At 38.7% G+C, this 21,767-nt stretch overlaps 1 protein-coding gene across 8 annotated transcripts in view; it reads right to left on the reverse strand.

Moving 5' to 3' along the window:
• The window catches only part of OSBPL3 (oxysterol binding protein like 3), an 81,148-nt gene that overhangs the window by 42,207 nt on the left and 17,174 nt on the right, over positions 1-21,767 (reverse strand). For all 8 annotated transcript variants that reach the window (XM_032443187.1, XM_015853793.2, XM_015853791.2 and 5 more), the window contains one exon: positions 1,053-1,295. In XM_032443187.1, coding sequence (XP_032299078.1) covers positions 1,053-1,145 — 93 coding nt within the window. In that variant the 5' untranslated portion in view covers positions 1,146-1,295. The remainder of the gene's footprint in view (positions 1-1,052; positions 1,296-21,767) is intronic.

Genomic DNA, 21,767 nt, shown 5'->3' on the forward strand with positions numbered 1-21,767 from the left:
AAAACAAACAAAAAAGTGTCCTGAAAGCAAGGATTTACTTGCTTAGTGTATGAGAAATGCACAGCGATTCTTACAAGCATAGCACTTTAAAATGCAGAAATTGCAGAGACTGTACGTGTGGGGTCAGATGTCCCAGAAAAGCAGGTGCTCTTTCAACACACAGCTGAGGTCTCCAAAGCTTTAAGGGGATTTGGATGCTCAGTTCCAATTAACATTTCAACCTGAAGCAGCTCCAAGAGCTCCACTAAAGCAGTATCTGTACAAATAAAAGTTTATGTACGGTGAGGGTATTGCTCATCATTTTGCAAGCATGGTTTGAGTGTATTTAAGCTTGATTTTCAGCATTGCTACAGGTCAGTGATTCTTGCCCGTATGAAAAAGCTGTCTCCAGCAGTTTCACTTGTCAAGTACAAATGCTTACCATCAGGTTTTCACTGTAAGGTTGAAAGAATAGCATAAATGATCACTTCTGCAGAAGACAAAGTATGGTTTCATGTTTCATACAGAATCAGGCATCTAGATGAATTGTGTTATACAAATATGTATTTTCTTAACTACATTTCCACAACAACCAGCATACAGGCACCCACATGAACGTTTTCAATGTCAAGTTTCAGAAAAATGCATTCTCTTTCATGCAAACCTTTCCACGGAAACTTGAAATAAGCAGAACTGCTACCCAGTATTCTACCACAGAAATGTTATCTTCCAGGGAGGGCTTGGGATTTCAGGATCAAGCCTCCACAGCAGTAATATTTCACTACAAAGATTCGCTGTTAGCGTTCCAGTTTTACAAGAGCCTGCTATTCAGGCAGGTTATATACACTATTTTTCAAGTAATATTTGTAAAACAGGTTCAGCGCATTTCACTAAGAGCAAGATGCTACTATGGAAATTAAACAACAGCAACAACAAAAAACCCAACAGGTAAAGAAACCAAAGAAGTGATCAAATAAAATAAGCAATAGGAAAACAGAGTTTTAAAAATTCACCAATATTCAGAAGCAAAATAACAGCCAATCTTGTCAGTGCGTTCAGTTTGGTTGTATTACCTGTCGACTTCCCTGCTTAGAGGAGCAGCTGCTTGTACTTCTTGAAGGAGACAACATTTTCTGAGATGCACCGAAGTTTTTTTCTTCACTCATGATTCAAGGTTATTTATTTCACATCAGCTCACTTAGAATGTCATTAAAAGGTAATTAAGCAAATGTATTGGAAGACTCCTGAGAGAAGTGCAGAACTCATCCTTTACCCAAATGCATTCCAGTAGCATGATCTGCATCCCATAGAAATTCCTAAAATGAAAAAGAAAAAAAACAAAATGCCAAAATCATAATATAGCCTTTGGTAATGCAAGCTGACAACATTATGGTACACTACTAGAAACTGATGCAAAAGTCCCTTCATGATAAATTTTTCTATTATCAAATAGGACTAGCAAGAATTGCATGGCTTTATAGTCAGTATTTATGCAGAAGACAAAGTACAGTACTGAGCATCATTTTTAAGACTTGAGGAGAAAACGTCTAATAAATTGTCTCCCAAAAAGGATGTTGAGTAACTAAAAAAACCTTTTTCCAGGTTGTTTGATAAGCTAAACAAGTAGGCACAGCTACAGATTGTAAGGAAAAAGTAATATATAATACAAGCAATACACAGGAGTAGAGAACTACGCAGAGCTGTTCATGACCCCTCTTACCTGGAATCAAAAAGTTGTAGCTATTTTCACATCACCCATCTAACTCAGTGACTGGAAGAACAACCAGCAGTCTGTTTAATAACACTGCTGTTTGCAGCATATGCAAATAAAACCCAAGCCAGAAACTCCTAATAATGGATTTCCAGTGTGGGCAAGAGTTGCCATGGTAATAACACTGTTTTTTTTTAATGGAGCAAAGGACATAACAAAAGGGTAATGCTTTACAAAACTTGGGGTGGCAGAGGAGCTTTGTGAATTGTCTCATACTTAAGCTTTTATTGTCTTGGGCAAGGAATTTGCACATGAGGAATAGTGCAAAAGCATCACTGAGGAAAGTAAGACACTTCCACAGGTAAGAGAAAATTAATTTCCAAAACAGGGAGGCATTACTTCACAACCCACCTGCCCACTTGCGCTATAAGTAAAGCCCTGAACTAAGCTCACTGGTTGTTGAGTTATTCATTCATTTTTTCTTGAAGAGTCACAAAATCCTATTCAGAGAGAAGCCATATGTTAAGACCTCTAGCAAAATATTTTCTGTTTCAAAAATTCTAGTTTGTCTTAAGAACAAACAAGTAAAAATACCATGACAAACTGGTGCTGCATTTAAGACAGCAACAACACCATGTTGGAGTTAACTGTGCTAAGTGCTGTAGTCTGAGGCGTCCAACTTCCTAACAAAGACATTTTTCAGCCTACAGCGCCTCTTCTGCAATACAGCTTGGTGTTACAGTTCAGCCAAGTTACTCTCTTTTTAGCTGGTCTCTCTCTTAGCATTTATTCTATCTATTTAGAAATACTCAATTACCCCTAGAGCAAATCTATGCAAAGTTACAAACAATAGAATCATTAAGGTTGGAAAACATCAGTATGGTCATTTAGTCCAACTGTCAACTCATCTTCACCGTGCCCATAGAGTGCTATATGGCCTCCCCTGAGCCTTCTCTTCTCTGGACTTGAGGTATGGCCTCAACTACTGTAGAAATAATCCCCAGTTTCCAAAAGTCAGGTGAGAAAGCAAGATCTGTTAAGTCTGTTTCATAAAACCAGTGAGCATGATGCAAGAAACTAAGAGAAACAGAACAGCACAATGATGTGATAACAAGACCAGATTTGGGCCTTGCACACAAGTTTTGCACTGAAATTACTGCTGAGATTAGGAAGTGTGTGCACTGGAGAAGGTATGGACTCTTCCCATCTGAAAAATTTCTGTGTGGCATTTCACCAAGGACTAGCACATCTAAAAGGTTTAAACCACTGAGTAAGCATAAAGCATAACTTTATTAATTAATTTCAAGGTGCATTTAGTAAAACAGTTTAATGGAATATCTCTGTTTACAAGAGGAGATCAAACATTCACGATAGGAATGTAAAAAAGCTTTTTGTAAACTCATGGTTCAAATATCCCCTCAAAATTGCCACCCAGCAGGAGTTTAACAACTGTTCACTGCTTATACAGATAGCTACATGGTCCTCTTCACTGTTCCATATCTAAAATGGATAAAGTGATCAATATAGCACTTGGTTTTCGTTTCATAGTTTGGGTTAATCTGCAAGACAGCCTTGGAGTTTGGACACTGTTATTCCTTATGGAAAAACTACAGCAGATGTGCTCCAGGAATGCACCCAGTGATGGCAGCACTTTGTCCATGGCACCAGGCTCAAGCTCATCCTGGCCAGTCCTATCTCAGTGCTAATGTGGGGTAATCGCCATAACTGTATCACTTGAAAAGGCCCACTTTTACTGCACTGCTCTGCTCACTAACGTTGTTATAGTCTAGACAAAGACTTTGGGCATTCAGCCAAGCACTTCAGAACTCCCTTAGCAAAGTCATTTATCTTTTTTAATCAGAGACGGCATGTTTCTAGAGTTCAAATGATTTGAAAGTGACTCAGCCACCTAACCTGGGGTACTTAAGCAAAGGGTGGGAGTAAGGTAGGACAGATCTGACAGAGAATACCTGAAGTATTTTGAGAGTCGACTTCCAAAATAGAGCTTTTCAATTTTCTTGTATTCTTTCAAATTAATTTACTACATGGACCTAAGAAAAGGCTTTATCTATCTATCTATCTATCTATCTATCTATCTATCTATCTATCTATCTATCTATCTATCTATCTATCTATTTCTTTATTTTTAACTGTCGCCAAAGAAAGCAAGAACCATATGTGCCATTTGTCCAAAGTCTTATTAATATTTTAGTTACGTTTCACACTAATTTAAATTATTACCTTGAGAATTCCCAATTTGAACTTGAAACTATACATGAACACTGAGCGTGACCCCAAGCCATCTGTCAAAACTGCTGTGTCCTCCAGCAACTGCTTTGTGTTCCTTTTTAAAAATTCCCTTTCATTTCAGAAAGAAAAAAGAGAAGAGTTGTTCAAGGCCAGGCTGGACGGGGCCCTGGGCAACCTGATCTAGTAAACGTGGAAGTTTGGTGGCCCTGCCATGCAGGGGGCTTGGAGCTTCATGATCCTTGAGGTCCCTTCCAACCCGGGTCATTCTGTGATTCTCTGATTCTGTGAAGACATGGTCGCCCTTCAAAAATAACCATCTCACTGCTTCCAGAAAGGTGAAAAAACACTGATCCTACATCCCAAACATACTCTCATACTCTGGCTGCCAGTAGCAATGACTGAGCCTTTCTCATGTTTTACATTACCTCGAGGACTGAAGGGTACAAAGGTACATGAGCAATTAAGACTTGAAAGCAGACGTGACCATCAAGATTATGCAAACTAAGCTAAAATTGCAGCAGACTCTCATTGTTTGAGGTCATCATGATCCATTTACTTCAGGTTCACTGCTTTCTGCTCTTCCCCGTACCACAAAATGACTTTGGAACTAATGATGCTTGTTCCCACCTTTCCTCTGAAGTACGAAGTACCAGCTACTTTGGTCTGTTCCAAAAAGACAAATCAGAAGTGCAAGGCTGAGGCAAATTCAAATACATTTAGGACAGAAATTTTCACAAGTGCTAAGTATTGGCCTAATTCTTCTCTACTGAGTCAACAGCAGCAAAAGTAGGCCAAGGCTACTCATGCAAATGACCTCACCAGGTGCACTTTAAAGAACTAAGAAAAGAGAGAGTCAAATATTATTTATAGCTACTGTATCTTAAACCCATAAGCAGCACTTACCTCTACTTATTATCTGTTTTTAAGAGCCTTATTGTTCAAAATCCATTAAGGCAGATGTAGACATATGACAATATGTACAACAGGAAGACTTGAAAAATATAAGTGTACTGTCTCCTATGTTGTCCTCATTGTCCCAAAATCTTTCAAACTGCACTGGTTCAGAATGACTTCACAGCATCATAACTCATTTCCAGCAATTCTCAAAGCAATAAGCTTACAGCAAAATCCCACATCTCATGAAAGAAGAAAGGCAGAAATTTAGAAAATTCTGGAAATCTGCAGTACTAAATCAACATTATGCAACTATTTTTGTCATGGCTTTAGAAGAAAAAGACTTAGGGCTGTTTCAGAGCTGAATCAGCATCAAAAGAACACGGCAGAGAAAAATCGAGTAGCAAATCTGGAAGTGTACATCTCATACTATAACTGTAGACAATAGAGATTTTGTGGATAGAAGAATAAGAACAACTGAAAGTCTGACAAAAGCCATGTGGACACAGCAAATGCAAGACAGCAATTCAAGTAAGGGCTGCAAGCAACAGAGTGACTTCTACTGAATTAAAAAAGAATCCACGCTGAAACCTTTGCTCTGTATCTATTATTATATTATTAGGTTACATTCACTCATGTCCACTTGGATAAAGAAAGCAATAGTCTTTTCCAAGTAATGCTTTCATGGCTTTCTCTGTCGTACTCCAAATTGCTAGCTTTAATCTATCCAACAATCTCATTTGGCTCAAAAACAAAAAGCAAGAATTATATATAGGCCACAGATATGCCATGTACAGCTATTGCAAATGTCTTTTTCAGGAAGGTATTTGCTATTCCCAAATTACTGTAACATTCATACTGTTGAACGACACAGCACACAAATATACATACATATTTACATATCTATATATATATACATATACATGAATATATTTAAGGCTTTCTTTAGGGAAAGAAAATTTGCAGATATACAGTAGTTAAAAATAAAGGAAGTATTAAAACTATCTTTGAAAGCAACAATTCAAACAACTTAAGTAAAGTAGCAGTAACAAGAAGCTTTTGAGACCCTCCCTCAGTTAGTTGCTGTCCTAGACACCATCCAAATCACAGCCTCTTGAGCAGGCACTTTCATTGGCCATAGACATATCCTACCCTCTGAGGTATTCTATGATGCAAAGAAAGTTAGCTCCATCTTGCTTACTTCCTTAAGGAGGCTACTGTAGTAATTAAATCATACTAATTAAATGGCCCAAGAGAGGAAAAATTAGTTCAAACAAAAGCATCCTACTTGTGTAATCAAAAGAGACATAGGGTGGGAAACCAGGCGAACAACAAACATACTGCATGTAACACTGGATTACTTTTCATGTATAATATTCATCACTTAGTGAAAGAACACCCTGCATGTTCCAAGCATCGAGAAAGCAAATACAACAACAGCAACAAAATCATCAAAAACCCCCAAACTCAACCACCTGGAAACAATCCACTACCATGTGTCCCAGGGAAGACACCAAAGAAGAACATTGTTCAGTGTCAGCTCTAGTCAGGCTTTCCCAAAGCAAAGCAAGTGTCTGCAGTTTCACTAACCCTGGGGGCAAATAATTCAGTACCCAGTATTAGAAAGACCTTATATAAATTCAGAAGTAGGTCAATATGCATCCTAAAATGTAAGTATATATAAAAATATCACCTTCCCATCACATCTACTGTTGAAATTCACTTTAATACAGCTTGTGACATGATTAATTTTAAATGTCTAATCTTGACACTGTTGCCCCTCTCCCTAAGGAGATGTGAGAGATTGCATTTGTATGAAACTCACTGTACACATATTCTAGGCAGATAGGATAAAAAAATCTTTGTGATGAGTTACACAAAATATGTATTAGCAACGGCAGCATTATTATGTTAATTGGTTAGCTGTCATACCACCTTTTCAACCCGGCTTCTAATCACAGTCAAGAATGTGACTGCATTTGCAAATACAAATGACCTAGCTCACAGGCACATCCTAAATAATTAATTCCTCCTCTTCCTCCACCCCTTTTGGAGGGAGTCTTGCCCAGGGCCAGGCTGGCAGCTCTGTGCTCCTTAGCACAGGTTGCCCAGAGGAATGGGGTCCCATGTGCCCCCTTCCAGCTCCAACTACAACTCACACACATGACCGAGATGCCACAAGCCTGGAGACCGCAGGAGCTGCTTTGTGATGCTGGAACAGACGGGTCCACAGCCTCCCTGTCAGGAAAGTAAAAGCTACTGAGCTGTGATCAAACGCTATGCTGCGAGCACACACACTGCACAGAGCAGCGCTAATGAGCGCTGGGAGGGCTGTCAACCTCAAGTAATAGAGAAGCAGTGAGACTCTTCACAATGGAAATGCTATTCATCCAGGGGTTTCACGAGCCCCCAGACAAAGGATGATGAAGGAATGGGAGAGAGAAAAAGGCTTTCTGTTTTCAGTATGGAAAAGAGCCGGTATACAGTAACATTTCACAGCCTGCACTGAATCTTTGGAAAAGAACACCTGTTAGTGGTCTCAGGGCTGGTATGAGTGGAAACACCATCAGAGCTTTGGCACAAGCATGGTTGCCTCTCATTTTACTATTATCTGTTACTATTTAAAGCTTTCCTTTGCTCACTGAAACAAAGATATTCCACTATTTCTCAAGGCTTATTCAAAACCAAAACTCAACACTCGCTGCTGATAAAATGGTACTGAAATACACACAGTGTTCTTAGATTCAGATCTCATAGGCACCGAGTTCTGGAAGTCAGAGCCTTCTTGTGGAAATAGCTGTCAGTCTGCCACTACGTAAGTAACTCACCATCTTAAGACAATGCTGTCTGTATGTCAGGAAGAATACATTACTCTTCTGTGAAATCACTGAAGGCATCCATGTAATTCTGTACCAGACTACCTCTTTATGACCTGATAAGCTGCATAATACTGTGAGATGCATAAATCTACCAAGGCTGACATCATGCAATATATTTTATTAAACCTGCTGACTTAGTTTAACTATGGAGAAGCAAACTCCAGTCACCCGTGGTTTCATGCAGAACAGCAATTAGAACCACTGCAAGAAGAGTCTCTGCAGCCCAAGAACTGTTCTAACAGAGACCTGAATGAGGATGGCACAGAGTATGTATCAACAACAAACACAACCCAGAGATCCTCTCATCTCATGCAGAAAGTTAGATGCTTTCCTGAATGAGTAGCAGAACCTACAATGCCTCCCCTGCTGTTTGATGTGGTGTTTAAGTTTTCACACCTCAGCATCATACACTTCCAAAAAGCTTTTAGTACTTCTCTCCTTGTAGATCTCTTTTTTCCCATGATACTGTCACATATGTTTAGTGTATGTCACAATTTCTAAGTGAAAAAAAAAAGCAGCCAGGGAAACAACACTTCATTTGGAGAACATTTAGTGTTTCTCCTTTCTAAGCAGGCCTATTTGCTGAAAAATTTAATCTCATTAACTTTAATGACCATGGCAACAAGATTCAGTTCTTGCCCAGATAAAGACACGTTTGTATGCACACTTTGCAAAGTGTAATGACCACGGACTACAGAAATGGCACATTTCTTGATCAGTTTAGCATCATTTTATAAATTGCTGCAGATAGAGCAACAACTGTCTTTTAAAGCTTATGTATAGATTAGGTCTTTACAGATGGTCTTTCATATTAAGATTGCTTGAAACATCAAAGGAGATGAGTAGTATTTTGACAAAAGCACAGGCTTAGGAAGTGCACCAGTGTTCACCTTCTCTAACATTTTAGATTGAGGGCCATTAACTTCCCTACATTATGCTTTCGAACACAGCAATTTGTGACTAAACTTTGACACTTTAGAGATGTGTTGCAAGAAACAATTAACATTTAGAAAGCATACTGAGGATAATTAGTGCTACAAGTGCAAGGATTGATGTTGCTAATGCCAAGAAGGAAGAGCTTGTTAACTCCAACCTTTCAATGAAAAGAAAAATGCAAACATAACGCATATACAGAAATGTATTTCTTTCAAATCAACATTAAATATGTAAAGGTTTAGGATGGATCTCCTCCAGGATAAATTGGATGATGCCTGTGAATGTCCTTTTGCTTGGAAACACATCATGTACGCATATGCAGATACAAAAACAGTGAAAAGCAGCTGCTGACTGAATCGTTCTCTTGGAAGACATGTATACCACTATTTGTCTTAATATATGAGTCATTATTATACAGTTGGTCATTCATATACATGACTGTAACAAACACCTTGACAGTGGGAGCCAGGAAAGAGGCTCCGCAGATCAGGTTTTCTGCAACGCTATCCTTGTGGCATAGAATAAAGATGAACTGAAAGAGACCTAGAAGGAGATGTGAGATACATGATTACATGCAGTGTTTTGTGCCCAAATGGAGAAAACCTGGGGAAAGAATCAATTGCAAAAGCTGGGTCAGCAGGAAATAATGGAGGCAAGAGATGAAGGCCTGCAACTAAGTTAACAGGCTACGTCCTACTCAAGAAAGGGACCATAAAATGGATCTTTTCCCCAGCTAGAACAATGCAAGCCCCTGCAACCACTGCTATCTCCTCCTCTAGTTTACAGCCACTGAAGATGGACCTGAATCCTGTTAGAGTTGCTTTAAATCCTCAACTCAAACAGAGCTGTCAGGAGAACTTTTAAACCTGATAAAGAAGAAAGCGAACCCAAAGTTTCAGAAGAAGAAGCCATGCTAGGGTAGAACACAAGGCTCATTTCAGTTCGTGCTTTCATGTCAGTTCTTGCACAAAGCTACAACAGAACAAAATCTACGAGCAAGTCAGGAGACTGATCAAAAACAGAAGCTTCAATTAAAAAAAGAAAGTTGTGAATAATTTAATGTTATTCCAGACAATCCAGCAGGAAGATGTATGGAGTTCTAATGCACTGAACATTTTTATACCATTCAACTACAGTATAACATCTCAATGTAGAATATGACATCCCTCCAGTATTAACGCTTATAGTTCATATACATCTGCTGAGGACTTCCATAGCTCTAAACAGTAGCTCAGTGCTCCCCCACTGATAGCTTAAAGCTTAAATTCATACACACTGTGAAAAAGATCGAATCATCTTAAGATATTCTTACTCCCAAGCAATCTGTCACTGTCCTTTTACTGGAGATATGTAACTTCCTTTCAGAAAAATAAATAAATAAATAAATAAAATAAACTAGTTAACAAACAAAATCTTAGGAGCCTTCCATAATGAATGTCAGTGTAGAGTCAGTTGTCACAGTGGGCAGTGCACATACATAATATACTTACATAGCTCAACTGGCTAAAGTGCAGGCACGGTAGTCAGCAATAAGAAACTGAAAGCAGTATTATTTTCAACTGATTCAGGCGGATCTAGAAAAGACACTGTGCCCCTAATCTTACATTTAGATTCAGGTTGCTGCAACCTACTGACGTTCTATTTGAATTTAATTGAAAATGAAGGAAATTCCAGGCACAAAGAAGTTTCAGCCAAAATCACATTCTCAAGCATTTTCAGAGGTGTAAAAGATTGGAGTTTTTAATTAGGATGCCTCAGCAACATGAAAGAATGAATAACTTACAAGGAACTTGATGTGGGCTTAGTGAAAGGGTGCTACAGCTTAACAATCCATATTTATTACTTCTAATGAGTACAGTCAGTTTTTTCATTTCAGTTCCAGTCACTAACCAGGATACAGATATAGCAAACAACAACGTGAAGATTTTTGTAATGCAGACTAGCACTGTGGTTGCTTCACAGCATTTTTGACATGAGTTATACTTCAGCTATGGCCGAACAACTGGGATTTTAATTATAGACTATAAAGAAAAGCAACGAACAGAAGTGTTTACAAACAAGGCAGACTCCCTTTAAACTTCCTCACTGTAGAAAGGCGCCACTAGCACTGTTCTTCACCTCCTTTCTCTCCATACTCTCTTCCCAAACTCTCATTCTTCTTGAGTTTGCTTCTAAAATGCTGGCAGCTGTTGCTGGCTTTTCTAATCATCGTGGCTCACAACAGAAAAATAAATGAAACCTGTGCTTAATTACGAGCAGCGCAGCATAAAGTGCACCCTGACACTCAAGACATTCCCCACAAGTTTTTTTCTATAACTTACTTAATGCAATTTTGAACATGAGAATGAAGAAGCAATTTCCTAAAGGAAGAAACTGAAATACTTTATATACATACATACATATATATATATATATATATACACATATGTTTCAAGTAGTAAAATACGTGGTATCGGGAAACATAATATTGAAAGTTTTCTTAACAGACAGCAGTTGTGCCCACTCTATTCAGGCTGACCTATATACTTTTTCCTTACTTGTGCTCAATATTCATCTCCCATTGATTATTTTCCACACTTTTTTCAGCAAGCAGCAATTTTAGGTTAAAACATCTGAGAAACCTCATCCAAATACATCTTCTTTTTATGACAAAATAGAGACTGCATAAAGGAGGAAAACACTTCTACAAAATCTATGCCATAAAATACTTTTGACAAAGTTGTGTTTTCAAAGGCTCTTGTGATTGGAATTATGTGCAAAGCTTTTGTCAAGTCATGACCACAGGACTTTAACTTGCTGAGTCTAAAGCATCATCACAATTCACTTTTATTTCTAGAAGAGTATGTATGCCCTACGCACGGTAACACACGGTGTCAACGCAACACTTAAAAAATGAATTATTTTGTTTCATACATTTCATTGTGAAAAGGTGAAAAAAACTGAATGTGTTTCAGAAGTGAAGAGCTGGGGGAGGAACGTGAAAAAAATTACTGTGAATGGTTACCTAAGTTGAGAGAATTATAACACTTCCTCCATGTGAAATGCACATGTTCATTCTTGAGACCACATCACAAACCTGCTCCCATAACTAAGCTCACACAGCCAATTCACGTGGAACATAAAGGCAATCCTAGGCATGACCAATGGCAATGGAAAGCATTAGTTTAGGAGAAGTTATATCAGCAGTAACTGCAGTTTTCCAGTCTTTCATTCTGTACTCAAAAATAATAAAATAAGTCAATTGCCTGTTCCAGCTGCAAACAAGGAGGCAGATGGAGCCTGTGATCCCACTATCCCTGTTCCAGGCTGTCATCTTCAGACACGAGGAGTCATCAACCCCATGATGCCCCTCATTGGAATGATGTTTCAGAATGGACAACTTGCATCAATCTGGAGAACCACAAGACAGTTGTTGAAACTATGTCTACGCTGTTCCCAGGGTGTTTTGATTGAAAGACTGTTGTCTGTTCTCCGTGATTTTACAATACCAACCAGGCAGATGAACACTGAAGGTGTTTATTACTTCTAATTAGTAACCAAACTATAGAATAAAACAGTGACAAAGCAAGTAGGATCTCCTGTAACATTCCAGTATCATTTGCAACCCCTGGAGACAGGATTTTAAGAATAGATCACTTAATAAGCTTTAAGAATAGATCACTTAATAAGCTGAATGGTTATCATACTTTTATAAGATGACAAAAGTCAAGACAGAGTACAGCATGACATAATGTTTCTTAAGCACCTGATCTTGTATTCTGTCTCTTCATTTTGATGCACGGTAGGAATATACTCTCGGAACAGCATGCCAGTTTATTTAGGAAGCCCACAAATCACATTTCAAGTAGTTTACATTTGCATAAAGTATCCCAAAAGTTATTGAATTACTTGGATTTAAAATATTCTTCTCTCTCTTTTATGTTTCTCTCCATTCAGCACCATTACGTTTTCGAAGATTCTGAAAGTAGGACAAATGAGAGCCACGTGCCAGGCTCTAAATAGCATCCAGAAAAAGCTGACTGCATCTTCATGCTTCCCAAAACATCCACTCTGAAGTACAGTTCATTTAGACTGACTCAAAGCAGCATTAAACTCTCACACTTCACATTTTGCTTTCACCATGAATAATATTCCCAGCCATACAAAGTCCTATCCAGTACCAATCTACTAAAAAAATTAGTACCATTCCTGAAAACTCAATATAAATTTGCTTTTCCTGTGGTGCCCACCAGCTTGTTTTGAAAAGCCTGCCATCTTTTCTTGCAGTTTGTTCATATAATTTCAGTATACAATGTTTGGAATAATCAGAGCTTTCAGTAAATGCTGTGACGCATTGGTTTGGCTCTCTTGTGCAGAGAGATCTTAGTAAATTTGCCTGGGGACTCGACAGACTGCTTGAACCAGAGCTTACATCTGCTGTGAATTTGTTCATACAGATCCAACTCTTTCCACCTTTCTCCTTGCCCCACTTCCCGCACCCGGAATACTTCTCTAGAGCTAGACCAGGACATGGAAAAAGTGTGAGGCTGTTAGAAGTTAAAACCAGCAGCTTAACCACCTTACATGGCAAATTTAAGAGGCTTAAACTCATCAAGTGCAGGAGTTGTCAAGTTGGATGTTATGCATTAAGCATGGGAAACTAAATACATGTGACAAATGCATTTCTTTCCATGTGAATTTAATGATTCCCAGCTAATGTATCCAAATTAAGTCATGCATCAGTTATGTCTGAACACAGCAAAATGACAATTAACATTATGTACATAATCAACCATAGGCTTTTTTTTTTCAGTTCAGAACTGATTCCAGGCATGCTGCAGGCTCGATTTTCCTTCAGCTGAGCAAGTAGTGATCTATTACTTGAGCATCACCCTCTTAGAATAATCAGTCAGCACATCTACATTCACGGAAACAAGATATTTTACAGGTAGCAATTTAAATAAACCACTTGAAAACGAACAGCTTAAATTAGGCTGTCAGTTTATCCATCACTATAAGAAACCTCCCATTTGACCTTCCTGTAACATACAGGATCAGGACTTGTTCACAACTGTAAACAGTTGTGAAACAAACAAACAAACAAACCACAAAGTCAGCAACGCTGTTTTTTTTTTTTTTGTTTTTTTACATTAATTTCAGAATACTCTGAATCACAAGTGCAGAAATATTTGTGACAGAGGTAAAACATTCTTTACAAAAGAAGCTCCATCTTCTTTCCCCTGTACTTGGAAATAAGCCGCTCTGTCTCACAGCAGCTAAACAAGTAAAGAACTTGCTGAGGATGCTTTGTGTGATCTCAGATATAGCTACCCCAGCTAAAAAGAACGTTGTTCTCAGACTCCAGCCAACTGACAGGAATTTTACTGACTAAAACTCAGCTGTGACAGTTGCAGCCTGCTCCTGAAAGGCTGAAGGGCAATTAAAGGTCATTGTCTGTAAGATTACACCGACCACACAAAGCATATCTGGATGTCGAGGCTGAGGGCATCCTGCTTTGAGTAACTGCAGTCTGAACAGAGCTGGTACTTCATTCCATGCACTCATCACTTGTGCTTTCACATCTGGTCACACAATCCTAGGCCTGAGAGAACGGGGTGGGCCCCATCCTTCCCCGACTGAGTGCACCTTTAACAGCTTTATTCCACTTGTAAGAACATTTCCAGCCATGGTACATTCCACAGCAGATCACACAATTCTTTCTTCCGGCATAAAACTCCTTTATTACCAACTACATCAACATTTATATACATGCTTTCTGAACATGCGTGTACGTGAACACCATAATCTAGTTAAAGTGTCATTGATCTTTTAAGTAAAGATTTATTACACTTCTCACAGATGAAGAGCTGCAAAGCACAAGTGGAGCAGAAGTTTCATCTCCACTCAAGCTGGCATTTTGCAGAAGAAGTTGTCCTTATCCCCTGGAACCCACTGTTAGAAGGGCCTCCAACCAACTTCCATAGCTCACAAAGGTCCCACATCAAAACCTTTACAGGCATTCCTCAGATGGTTTTTTGCCAGTCGTAAGTTTGAGGTGCTAAGAGAAAACCCAAGTTATTCAAACTTGTCTAAACAGATGCACACTAAGTAACTTTCACTCATACATTAGCTACAAATTAGGTATTTATATGCTCCTGCATTAGGACTTCAGAGAAAAGACTATCAAGTACACTATCAGAAGAAACAGAGAGTCATTGACACTGACACTGAGTTCCATTTCAGTTTTCATGGAGGGTTTTAACTCTGAACAAATCCAAAATAAGACGAGCATAAATGAAATGCCCTGCAGTGACAGTGTTTTGGTGCACTGACAATCTGAAAGATACTTGGGATTTAGGAATTCTGCGTGTTTCTTCTTTTGACAAGTATTCCTCATATTGCTCAAAAGTCTTCCATCTGAAATATAACTCCAGAAAGAAATAAAAACTTCACTGAACATAACCAAAAACAGTGTGATTGCAAGCATTTCAGTGGGCAGGAAGAAAACAGCCTGGAGTGAAAAAAAATATAGTTTCTCATAGCCAAAGCCTTGAACCAGACATCTCATCTTTATCAAGTGTGATTTAATAATACAGTGTAAAGCTAACACACTGTGGGCTTGCTTTGTTTGCATGCATGTTTGTTTTTCCTTTCATTTCATTGGCCCATTCCTCTACAGCATCTGCTACTGGTCAGTGCCAGAGATAAGTACAGAAAAACCCCAGAGCACACTCACAGTGGCAGTTCCTGCCCTGTTTGCCAACACTTTTTTCATCGAGAAGTTTGCAGGTACAGGGTAGGCAGAAATCTCATAAGAATACAACTGTCCGCTGCAGGGAGAGATGCTGAATCATGCCCTCAAAAGCTGTTACTGAGCTACAACCAGCTATTCTAAGTGCTTGGTTTAAACAAAAACAACACCAAACAACCACAAACCGCATGTGATATTTTTATAGATGAAGTATAAACTGCACCTAAACCAAGTAGAACAAATACCCATCTAGGGTAGAGCATCCCTGGGCTTCCCTAAGCAATCACGCTTAAGGAAGCATAATTTCACATTAAGATTTTCAAAAGTTTTGGAATTTCTGGTCATGGAGTCTACAAATTCAAGGATGCATTAAATTTGAGATACGAAGCCTGCTTCTTTAGGAGAGCCCATGCAGAAAACTAAGAAGGCGATTAACTAGAGCAATAAAACCATCAGTTTTATTTAGGCAGATAACCACAGCCCTGATTCATCACTGCTGGCATCCCCTTGCCTTCTCTTCAAGTTATCCTCCAGTGACAATGGGTGAAATAAAAACAAATATGCAAGGATTTATTACAGCAAAGATAGAACACACACAAAATTCTTCAGTAGTCTGCTGAAGAAAAATCCCTCACTGCTTTCTGACATTTTTATGTTTGCTTAAAAAGAATGATAAGTGAGCAATTGAACTCATTAACACTGAAGCAAAGAATAAGTAAGCAATTGTATTCATTAATACCTTTTTCAAATTATAACATTGCCAGATCATATATCGAGACTTTGACCAGCTAGATTTAAAAGTCTTCAGTAGTTACTGCTTTTAAAACGTATTATTGGAAGTAAATTACCGTCTCGTTATTTAGACCGTGGCAGTCAGAGGTTTTGCATATTTTATGACCCGTTGTCTTTCTCATTAAAAAAACAGGAAGGAAGAAGGCAGACATCCTCTGCTTCTCAGAAGACAGGGGAAGCCATCACCCCCAGATGATGAGAAAAATCAGAAACACTGAAATTCTTGTTGCCATGGACAGCCGGAAAGATAAAAACAAAAACAGTCTAGTCAAAAAGTTCTTTACCCTTGAAATTAGATTTCTGAAGGTGTGATGCAGTGCTTGATGACAGTATACTAAACATCATTTAAATTGAAAAAAAGCAAAATAAAACAGCATATTCCTAAAGGAAAGATCTTATAGGGACTCTAACCATGAGATTAGCAGAGCTGCTAATCAGAGAATCATAGAATATCCCAGGTTGGAAGGGACACATAAGGACAATCAAGTCCAACTCACCTACAGCAAGGAAATTTAAGCAGAAGCTTAAAGTACATTCATAAGGGAACCAGGCCCTCTGTGGGATCCATTGCTTGCTTCTAAAGTGGAAAATTTTCTGGCACCTATGGATTTTTGCCATTACTCATTTCCAACCCACTGAGATCCTAGGAGCTCATGCATTTGGCATCAGGATCAGTCTGGAAAGTTAAAGAAATTTTATATAACAACATCTTCCTCAGGTGTTATGCGATGCCTGGTCTCACGGGCTGCATGCTGCTGACGAAAAAGTGGAAAGCTGAACTGGAACTAAAAAAACCTGCTTGTTTTTCACCTAATAAGTAAACAAAATATCACCAGCAAGCCAAAGGGGGATAAGTTCTACAACTTCTATGCTTCCAAAGCAGAACTAGAAAAAATCCACAGAACACCACTGGTTTTGGGAAGCAATTCTCTGCATACTGCAACTTTTTAATAGAATACTTTCGGGATTTATCCAATTTCTGTGCCAATGCAACATATCAACACAGATAATTAACATTCTTTTTATAGGTAGAGAGGAACAATCCTATTAGTCTGATCGGTTGTACTTTTGCATCCCTATTTGGTTAGAACATGTTCAACTTAGAAATTTACTACGAAAACTCATCTTGCAGGTCTAGAAAAGTTACAGATTTGTGCTAATCCCATGATAAAAAAAAACAAACAAACCACTGGACACTTCTGTTCTGAAATTCAGCAGCACATCTCCCTTCACACAGTGAAGAACCAGTATTTTCCTTAAGAGTCCAAGTACCTGAGCCAAACAAAGAATGCTTATTCCCCCCTCCACACTCAACCCCCTTTTCCTGAATCAAATATTTTCACTCAGAAGTCATTGACAAAAAACTAAATTGTATTACAGGCAAAGCTATCAACTACTGCGTCTTAGGGCACCTTTTACCTTGCAAAATACATTCTCTGTTTGGATCACTTTTGTCCAGTGACAAATAGAATAAAAGCAACAAGTAAGGAACAGCTTGTCATTCACTAAATGTTAAAAACTACATTAACAGTTTCAGCCACTGAAGGCAAAGGTAAAACCTGGAGTTAGATCTGCATTCAAAGGAACAGTGCACTTTTGAAGTCCTCCTTATCCTTATGAGCAACAATTCAATTTCTATTATGTATCTCAATTACACTGAGCTTTTTCACTCTAAACACAGCACTGTTGCCTTTTGACTATTACTGCAGCTGACAGCATCACTTTTTAGTTAACGTGACATTAAGGCCCAGAAGAACTAAAATTATTTCATTTTCTAGCACTTGACAGTTTGCTAGCAGTTCAAAACACTTTTAGACTTTATTGCACTACAGAAAGGCAATTTTCTAGTATCACCACTTTCATCAATCATTCAGTAAAAGACTTTCAAAGCATAATAGAAATTCCTTTGATTTTTCTGAAAGCAAGGGACCTGCAATTTAGAATACACTGCCACTTGCACAGCTCTCAAACACACCTGCAGACAGTTGTCAAATTGCTCAGATTAGCTTTAATATTGGGAATAAAAGCTCATGGGAATAATTGCATGTTTGAATAAAACCTAGGGGGAAAAAACCAAAAACAACCAAACAACAAAGCCAACAAACCACCACAGCAAAATAAACTGAGAAGTAGAAGGTCTTGGTATTTTATAAGGTAAAGTTCCCTGTGAGATCTACTCTTAGATAGAGAGCTTTTCCTTTTCTTCAATAATTTATCATCCTTCAAAAACAGAGCAGCTGAGCCATGGCAAACTTTGTGGTCTAAAGCCACAGGAAAAACAAGGTTTGCAGGCGAGTTATTACACGTGACAGCAGTAACACCTTGGGTGGGGCAGAGGAAGAAACCTCTTTTTTTTCTTTAGGTCCTCTCTTGGAGCTGAAACAGGACTGACTTCAAAGAAAGGTGCAAAATAATGTTCAAATAAACCCTCAGTATTATTACGTGTATTGTAATACACACACTCACATATACACACAGCTCTGTGAGTGTCAGTGCTTACATCTCTGTACACAGTTGCCAGCCCCAAACACTTCACATTCACCATCCAGCCAACTTAGGGACCAGAGAGGGCCCTTTACATCAGGTTGTGCCCCAACAAGAGGGGTTTTCTCTCTCTAACCTCTGAATGGGCTGCCCCTCCTGGAATTCCCCCTGTACTCGGCATTGGTGTGGCCACACCTCAATTACTGTGTTCAGTTTTGGGCCCCTCACTGCAAGAAAGACATTGCAGCCCTGGAACGTGTTCAGAGGAAGGCTACAAAGCTGGTGAGGGGTCTGGAGCACAGGCCTTACAAGGAGCAGCTGAGGGAGCTAGGATTGTTCAGCTTGGAAAAGAGCAGGCTCAGGGGAGACCTTATTGCTCTCTATAAATTCCTGAAGGGAGGTTGTAGTGAGCTGGGGGTTGGCCTCTTCTCTCGTGTGATCAGTGATAGAACTAGAGGGAATGGTTTAAAGCTGCGCCAGGGGAGATTCAGGCTGGACATTAGGAAGTATTACTTCCTAATGAAGTAATCCTAAAAGATGATCTTCTAGGTCTTTTCCAACCTTGATAATTCTGTGATTCTGTGAATTCATCCTGTGTACCCACACAGCTGTCTTTGACTGAAGGGAATTTCCTTGGGCTCATGCAGGGTCTACTTGGAACCCTCCATGCACCTCTTTGCTCAGAAGCCTCAGGAAGTAACAGCACACTGGAATTTCCCTTTACACAGAAGTAACACCCAGACCTCTTCTGGGAGATAAGGCAACACAGAAGTTACCTGGACAAAATACAAAGACCATAGAGTTAGAGTAAATTAGACAGCTACACCGAAAACCTCCTAAAGCCTGTCAAGGTAATTCTATATTGCATTACTTTGATGCACTCTGTTGTGCCTACAAAGTTACCAGGCCTGCTATACTCCCTACCAGATTACCTACCAATCATCCTTGGTCAGAATTTTCTTTTTCCTCTCCCATCATTCATGCTTTGATAAGATGTATAATAAAACAAAACAAAAAGACAACCCCAAAAACAGCAACAGATTACATTTCTGGATCAAAGTGATGATAAATAAGATAAGATTCTGCAGAAGCGCATTGATGGTAAACTTCACATAGATGGTTTATATATAAATGTGTGTGTATATAAATATACTGTTTAAGTTTCACGCAGTTTTTAAAGTAATCTTCTCCTTGGAAAGTACCTACTTTAATAATATATATCCTTTTCTGCCTAGTGGGAAACTTCTTCAAATCTAGGGAGCAACACAATTTTCATTTCTTCTTCAAGTAACTATTGCCACAATAACTTTTTTTTCAAATTAAAATGAGGATATGACCTTTTTTCCAGAAGCAAATGGGAGCATAAGGCATTTAAACAAGAAGTCAGAGAACGAGCAAAGAATTCAAAGGCCAAAAACATACCTCATTCACAACAATATACGCCAGGATCAAAATGCATTCCCACACCCCATTACCATACTACTCAAGGAGTCCACAAAGAAATACAACTCTCCTTCCCTCCTACACAATCAGTTTGCATGTAAAACCTCTGCCATTGCACAGCTGAAAAGCAAGGGGCCCTGGTCACATTTAATGGTTGCTCTTCATAAATAAGTTTCCTCTTCAAGTTGTCCCTTGAAAAGTGACAAACCTTTTGCCTTATAATATATCTGATGTATCATTATTATTTTTTCTTCAACTGGAAAACAAGCAAACACCTCATCTCAAATTTACAATAGCCAAAACAGGAAAAAAGTGACTTGGTTTCTCTAGATAAATATATAACCCTGATGGAAACATACATTCAAACATACACTGAAAACCGAGATGTTGTCTGAGATTCACATGTAAAATGAGGGACACATTTCATGAGAAATGAGGGTTTCTGCAAGCATTATATCAAAGGTTTGGCTTCATGGTGAACTTCAGGTAAAAAGGGAATGTGTCTGCTCAGCGGTAAAGACATGGACTATCCATATCACTTTCCAGAAACCAAAATACAGAACCTCTCTTTGTTAAAATCCTCCCAGTGGCAACAACAAAAAGGTAATTTGCTCCTTTTCGTAAAATGCAGGAGAACCAACGCAATTGCTTCTAGAACGTCGAGACACAGCAGATGCTACTTTTCTCTGTGTATAAGCATGAGGAATCACAGGTTTGGGTAACAGGAGTCAAGACTCATAATCCTCTCTCACATGTTACTTTTGGCTACGCTAATTGCCTATATCAAGCACTTGAGTTCAGGTCTCTCACAATGCAGGAATTAGTAACTACTAGAAAGATCTGAATTTCGAGGCTGCAACATGCTGTGACCCTTTTGCAAGAGACCACAGGCTCACACAGTTCACAGTGTCTTACCTCCTCAAGCCCAACATCAGTCCAAGACACAGGTGCTGTTTACAAATTCCCTTAAGAGGCATTTAAGCTATTAAAAAAAAATTGTGACTGCACATTTGATCCACATTTTGTAACTTCCCAAACATTTCATTTCTACTGAGGCAAATTCTAAAACTTACATTATTCTGGAATCATACTAAACCAGAAGCCCAGTTGTTCCAAGCAGTTGTTCTGTCTGATTGGATGTTATCTCTGTTTATAATCTAAGTGCCTGTGACTAAAACAAAACCTATAAACTGCATTCTTAAGAGGTGAAGTCATCTTGCTCCTCCACTTTTCCATGCATAAGATGCCATCCGGGATGCATATACATACAGCTTATTTTAATCCTTAAAAACAAGAAAATTAATTTGATTCAGTAGCAACTACTGAGACAGTGAAGTTACAAGTATATTTTTTTCTCTCCTTCTCCAATCATCCCCTTTCTTGTTCTCCAGAAACATCTACCTATGCTACTATCCATTGAACAAGTCAAAGAAAGTATTCCTAACTAAGTCCCCAAGAAATGCTTAGACATTCATCCAAGACACAAAACGTGAAGTTACACAAACTAGCCTGTGCACAACAAAGAGCTAAGTTTGTGATCACTGGTTATTTTTGCATTTAGAAGCACATGCACACTAAGATATGACTGCTTTTTCTTTCAAAGGAAGCAATAAACAATATATTTTAGCACAGAATCCATAGTTCTTTACAAGAGTTTCTCATATAAGAG

The sequence above is a fragment of the Coturnix japonica genome, chromosome 2 (assembly GCF_001577835.2).
Source record: "Coturnix japonica isolate 7356 chromosome 2, Coturnix japonica 2.1, whole genome shotgun sequence".
NCBI classification, from domain to species: domain Eukaryota; kingdom Metazoa; phylum Chordata; class Aves; order Galliformes; family Phasianidae; genus Coturnix; species Coturnix japonica.